General features: G+C 44.6%; 1 protein-coding gene across 1 annotated transcript; it reads right to left on the bottom strand.

Moving 5' to 3' along the window:
* Positions 1-255: 255 nt before the first annotated feature.
* On the bottom strand, positions 256-3,197 carry TEX46 (testis expressed 46). Its single transcript, XM_014855189.3, has 2 exons — positions 2,984-3,197; positions 256-668 (listed from the first exon to the last, which is right to left on the bottom strand). Exons 1-2 carry the CDS (start codon positions 3,173-3,175, stop codon positions 372-374), a joined length of 489 nt encoding a protein of 162 aa, XP_014710675.1. The 5' UTR covers positions 3,176-3,197; the 3' UTR covers positions 256-371.
* Positions 3,198-6,604: the final 3,407 nt, after the last annotated feature.

Below are 6,604 nucleotides of genomic sequence, written 5' to 3'. Positions count from 1 at the left end.
CAAGGTGGCCCAAGTGAAAGAGAGGGAGGGCTGGGTTCTAGAGCCCATCAGGTGTGTCATAGGGTGCCCATCTTCCTCTACTTTATATGTGGGATGCCTGCCACAGCATGGCTTGACGAGCAGCACATAGATCTGCACCCGGGATCTGAACCGGTGAACCCCAGGCCGCCGAAGCAGAATGTGCAAACTTAACCACTACACCACCGGGCCGGCCCCAGGACAGACTTCTTTTCCAGAGGCGACGGACCTTTCAGCCTCCAATCCTCCTCTCCAGTGTCATTTACTAAGAAAATTCAATAGTCTCTGAGTGGGTTTTACTGAGTAAAGGTAACATCAGAAGAGGCCAGCCCACGCCCGTCTCTCCGGCCTCGTTAGGGGGAATTGGAAGTGCAATCAGAGACGATGGAGAAAATGGACTTGTGCCTCTTTATCCTGTATTTCCCCATGGGAAAAGTCCGCTGTCGGCCCAACCTCTTGTGGTGATCCAGTTTATTCCATACAATGAACATCTGATTTTCTAAGACCTTCAGCTTCATTTCACTGAACATAAGCCGTTCGAGGATCTTGTCCTGGAGGGCAAAGCATGCGTGCAGTCTCTCCATTTCTTTTGTGTTCATGAAGTTGCTGTTGGGCTTGGCTTCGGGCATCTGTGACTTCTCTGCCTTTTCCTAAACTCCCCACCACCACGAAAAGAGGAAAAGTTGGTTAATAATGATAGTCCCTTCCCAGGCCACATGATTTATAAATGTCATCTTAAAAGAGTCTCACAACCAGCCTGCAAGGAGAGCATCTTTGCCACGTCTTGTGGATGAGAGAACTGGGCCCACTGAGGGAGGGTCCCTTTCTCAGCATCACCCAGCCTTTGTGGGAGCCCCAAACCCCCAGGACCCACAGTGGCCTTTCATAGGAATAAATGAAATGGCCCGCTAATCTGTTGTCACGGAGGATACAAAACCCTCAACCCAAACATGCCTGTATGTGGAGCTTGCACTTTTCCCAGTGTGCCTCTCTGGGAGTTTGGTCAGGCCTTGTAAAATCTCCAAATGCCGTGTCTCGGTGGTCTCGTGACATGCTCTAATCTCCACAATCCTCAGCCACCTCTCACACATTTAATAGCAACACAATTTTTTTCTTTTTGGATTCAGTGGCAAACTCCTGGTCTTTAAAATCATCTAAATATTAAATATTTCAGACATCTGAAGAAGGTAAATATTGCAACAAATCTCCATGTTCCCACACCAGCTTAAGAAATAAAATATCACAAATGTAATTGAAGACTCCTGTGGATACCTCTCCTAGAGTGTTCCCCTGAAACAGAACTAAGGAGTTAAAAAATCTTCCCTAGGGGCCGGCCTGGTGGCACGGGCAGTTAAGTTTGCACGTTCCGGTAGCTGGAGGTTCGCTGGTTCAGATCCCGGGTGCGGACATACACACTGCTTGTCAAGCCATGCTGTGGCAGGCATCCCACATATTAAAAAAAGCAGAGGAAGATGGGCATGGATGTTAGCTCAGGGCCAGTCTTCCTCAGCAAAAAAACAGAGAAAAATCTTCCCAAGAGCAAAAACTTTGAGATAAGATTTGCTGGCTACAGCTACACATACTCAACATAATCAAGTGTTATTCAAAACTAACCAGGTCTTTCTGTCCCTCCTTAGTATATGAGTGAGCTGTCTTTCTCAGAAAGTCAAGGTCCAGACATCAAGATTCAGCCTTACAAGGCCAAATACAGGCTGAAGACGAAAACCAATCAGAACATTGGGGCCAGCCCAGTGGCATAGTGGTTAAGTTTTGCATGCTTTGCTTTGGTGGCCCAGGTTCTCGGGTTCAGCTCTCTGGTGTGGAACTACACCACTTGTCAGCTATGCTGTGGCAGCATCCCACATACAAAATAGAGGAAGATTGGCACAGATGTTAGCTCAGGGTGAATCTTCCTCACCAAAAAAAAAAAAGAAAAAAGAAAAGTCCAGATAACCAAGGACCCACACCTGCAGGTTCCCTTATTGCCCCCTCTCTCCACATAATCACATTCCTCACAACCTTTAAACCCCCTTGCCTCCCGTCTTTTGGGGAGACAAATTTGAGTGCTTCCTCTCATCTCCCAGCTGATGTCATCCAAGATAATAACCCCCTTTCCTTGCCACAAGCCTGGTGTTTCAGAGTTTTTCTCTTTATTGGCCTTCCTATGCGATGGATAAGCGAACCTGTGTTTGTGTTCGGTAACACCCCACCCTCCCTGAACCTCCTCTCAACTGCAATCCCGAATTTCGTATTTATTTTTTCTAGGCATTTCTCTATACCAGTAGTTCTCAATGAGAGGCTATTTTGCCCTCCCCAGGGGACATTTGGCAATGTCTGGAGACATTTTGGTTGCCACAAAAGGGGTGAGGGGTGCTATTCGCATCTTGTGGGCAGAGGCCAGGGATGCTGCTAAACATCCTACAATGCACAGGACAGTCCCCACAATAAAGAATTATCTGACTCAAAATGTCAATCTTGTGGAGGTTGAGAAATCCTGCCTTAATCTGCTTTCACTATACATATGCATCCATAAACAAGGCAGGGCATTGTTTTGTATGTTTTTAAACTTTATATAAAAGATGTCAAAATCTAGGTACATTTCTGCTATCTTGATCATTCTGTTTCACAGATGTATCTATGTCTATGTTCTATGTGTATCTTTAGTTCATCCATTTTAATGTTTTCCACTTTAAAGTAGTTGTTAGTGTTGCCAAAGCATGTTGACATCAAACATGAAGCGGGAGGGAGAGTCCGAGATGGTCTCTGTTTGACAGCCGAGGCAACTGAAGCCATGTGAAATGCCCTTCATCACCCAAGAGGGGGCTGCAGGACTGGGACTTAGACCAGAGTCATGGATTCCTCAGTCTTGCCCCATTATCCTGACCCCTACCCTGTCCCTCCACCCTCCCATCTAGCTGGAAATAGCCCATCCCCCTCAGCTGAAGCTAAGGCCCCTCTCGCTCACCTGCTGGGGCTCTGCGGGGGTAAGCTTGAGCTCATACTTGACCAGCCAGTTGCTGAGCAACAGCAGAAGGAATAGGAAGCCAAACAAGGCTGGCTTATAGCTGATCAGCCAAGCCACCAACGCTCCTATGGTGCCTGAAGAAGCAAGCATTCCGTGGAGAGTTCTGAAAAGAGACATCAGTTCCCCCAGCATTATGGCTTAGAGGCACCCAGGCCCCGAGACCCTGCCTCAGTGCCCCTTCTGGGACAGTTGCCCTCCATGACAAGAGTCACGGCCACCCCCTCCTCTGAGTTATAACCAGCTCGCCTCCCCCAGCTGCCGCATAACAATATTAGCCACTCCTATGTCTTAAGCGGCCACTATGTGCCAGACTTTGACAGTTTGTAAGCATCGCCTCATGACGTCCTCACAAGAGCCAGCTGATGTAGGCCTTAGTGACACTTCATTCATTCAACAGTACTGCTGGGTCTAGCCACTGGGAGTAAAACAGCCAGCAATACAAAGCCACTACTCTCATAGGGAGGGAGACTGCAGATAAAAATTATCCAAAATTTGAAAATAAGGCCAAAAGATTACTGCGAGCTCATTCACAGTCACACTAGAATGTTGTCGAACTGGCCCACCTGTTGGTCACCTGATGCTTTAGGGGAAGGGAGCTTTGACTCACTCTTTAATATTGATTAGCATTCTGACTCTGTAAAGTCAAGTGTTAGCTTTTTAAAAACATAAGTTGCTGTAGCAATCCTAATTCTGGGTACAGATCCAAAAGAATTGGATGCAGGGTTTTGAAGAGATATTTGCACTCCCATGTTCATAGCAGCATTATTCACGATAGCCAAAAGGCAGAAGGAACCCAAATGTCCATCAGTGGATGAATGGATAAACAGAACGTTGTACATACATACAATGGGAATTATTCAGCCTTTAAAAAGGAAGGAAATTCTGACACATGCTACAACATGGATGAACTTTGTGGAAAGCATGGTAAGTGAAATAAGCCAGTGACATAAAGACAAAAGCTGTTTGATTCCACTTACATGAGATATCTAGAGTGGTCAAATTCATGGAGACAGAAAGCAGGATGGTGGTTGCCAGGGGCTGGGGGCAGAGGGGAATGAGTTGTAGTTTCATGGGTGTAGTTTTATGAGATGAAAGAGTTCTGGAATTGTTTGTACAATCATATGAACGTACTTAACGCTAATGAACTGCACATTTAAAAATAGTTAAGATGGTAAATTTTATGTTATGTGTATTTTACTGCAATTTAAAAAATTCAAATGAATTAGTTATTTCTGGGGAAAAAATGGGTATGTTGCAAATGATTTTTTTTTTTTTTGGCAAATAGATGCAAATGAGTTCTGTTGGATAGAAAAGATAACCCCAAAATTTACAGCTTTATGGACTTAGAGGACATTAACCGTATTTTTCTTATTTAACTTTGCAATCTTATTCCAGCATTCTATTTTCCACTGACTAGTGACTATACATGTTTCTCATATTTTCTTTTGAACCAGCTTTATCGTCTTACCGGTTCTCTCAATAATGAGTTAAATAAATCTTTGAAATAGGCTCACTATTTTGTATGGGAATTCTTTATGTTCAAATGTCAATTTCAGTGGCTATGATATTCTAATATATTCAGTTAACTGCCACTTGTTGGGCCTTTAGGTTAGTTCTCCTTTATTGTTATTATAATAATCCGAGATAAACACCACTGAGGTTAAATCTTTGTACACGTACTTAAATAGTTCCCTAGAATGTTTTCCTGAAGGGGAATTGCTGGGTCAAAGGATACATATATTTTAAAAATCTAATTTTAAATTTTATCAAATTATTAAGTGTGCAAACAAGTTAGATAGAACAACAGAGTTTAAAACAAACAAGCTTTGATCACCTGTGTCCCCCGTCACACCCTCACATTCTGCAACTCAGACAACCAATTCCAACCCTTTTAGCTGTTTCTTCTGACATTTACCTTCCTACACCTAAATAGTATGCTTACACCATTATTTCTGGATTTCTCAATTTTGACATTATCTATTATCTTTTTATGATGGAAGGTGAGGATTTAGCTCCCAAGAGGAACCTCTCCCATTCCCACTTCACCCCCCCCCCACAAACCCCTCTCACCCCTCTCCTCCACATACTTTCTCTTTTTTCCATTCTCTCAATTTAATTCTATCATTTTGGTTAAAATAATATTCATTGCTTATGTTATTACAGCCACGTAGTTCACAGCCGAGCCATATGTTATACTATGATAACTCTTTCTTGCACAGCTTCTAGTTTTCCTGGACTTAATTGCCTCTTTTTTTCTGTTTGCCTAGATAAAAAAAATAATTCAACTTCATCAAAGTACAATTGACATAAAATATACTTATTTTACCTGTATAGTTCAAGAATTTTTTCACTAATGTATACACCACCCCAATCAAGATACGAAATATTTCCATCACGCCCAGCGCGTTCTCTCCTGCTCTCTCGCAGTCAACCCGGACCCTCATCCCAGCAACCACCGATGGGATTCTATCACTAGAGAGCAGCTTTACCAGTTCTCGAACTTCATGTAAATGGAATCATTTTTTGAAAATTATACTTTGAAGAGACAGACAAGTGAAAAAGCAATTATGGTCCTGTGACCTAAGTGGAAATAAGCTTGAAGAACACGGGCGAGTTCCAGCCTTGGGTCAGTGAAGGATTCGCGGAAGAATTAAAAGTATTCCACCACCACCATCAGAATCATTAGAAAGAATTAACCTGCAATAGAAAGAGAGGTTCTATATGTGGCGGTGGGGGGCACAGGGATTGGGAGGAGGTGCGAGCGAGGAAGCGAGAACGGGGAAGGGGTCCAGGCGGAAGGAAGAGCTTGAACAAGCCTTGGAGGCAACAGCAATCCCGTTGGACCCGTTTGGATTTCTTTGCTTCTGTCCATTTTATTACCACCAAACTCATTTGCTCTCCAAGGTTTCCCCAGTCCAAGCAGGACGATATGAATATAAGTAAGATGATCTACCAGGTCCAGATCAGTGTTTACCCCTCACGAGACTGTATAACTCTTTTTTAAAAATTTTTAAAATTTATTTATTTATTTATTTTTTGCTGAGGAAGACTGGCTCTGAGTTAACATCCATGCCCATCTTCCTCTACTTTATATGTGGGAGGCCTACCACAGCATGGCTTTTGCCAAGCGGTGCCCACATGTCCGCACCCGGGATCCAGGTCGGCCAACCCGGGCCGCTGAGAAGCGGACCGCGAGCACTTAACCGCTGGGCCACCGGCCCAGCCCCTGTAAGCTCTTTGAAAGCAAAAACTTCATAATTAAACGCTTGTCGCATGGTAAGCATTAAGAAGTTTTGGTTGAATTGACGGATGGGTAGGTGGATGAATGAATGAATGAATGAAATTATGAATGCGTGGAAGTCCCTGGAGGAGACGGTGGCCCTCGGAGATGCGGTCCGGCCCAGAAGCCCTAAGATCCGGACCGCGCTGGGGCCGTCTCGGAGGCCAAGGAGACGCTCTAGGAAAGTAGCGCGCTCTCTGCCGCGGCGCCGCTCTAGCCGCGAGGACGCCGCTCTATGGCGGCGGGGGAGGGCGGGCCGCGGGAGCCTCGGCCTTTTTGTC

This window comes from Equus asinus, chromosome 5 (genome assembly GCF_041296235.1).
Source record: "Equus asinus isolate D_3611 breed Donkey chromosome 5, EquAss-T2T_v2, whole genome shotgun sequence".
Classification (NCBI taxonomy): Eukaryota; Metazoa; Chordata; class Mammalia; order Perissodactyla; family Equidae; genus Equus; species Equus asinus.
Note: the sequence above shows the minus strand (reverse complement) of the source record. Positions and strands in the feature narration are given on the sequence as shown.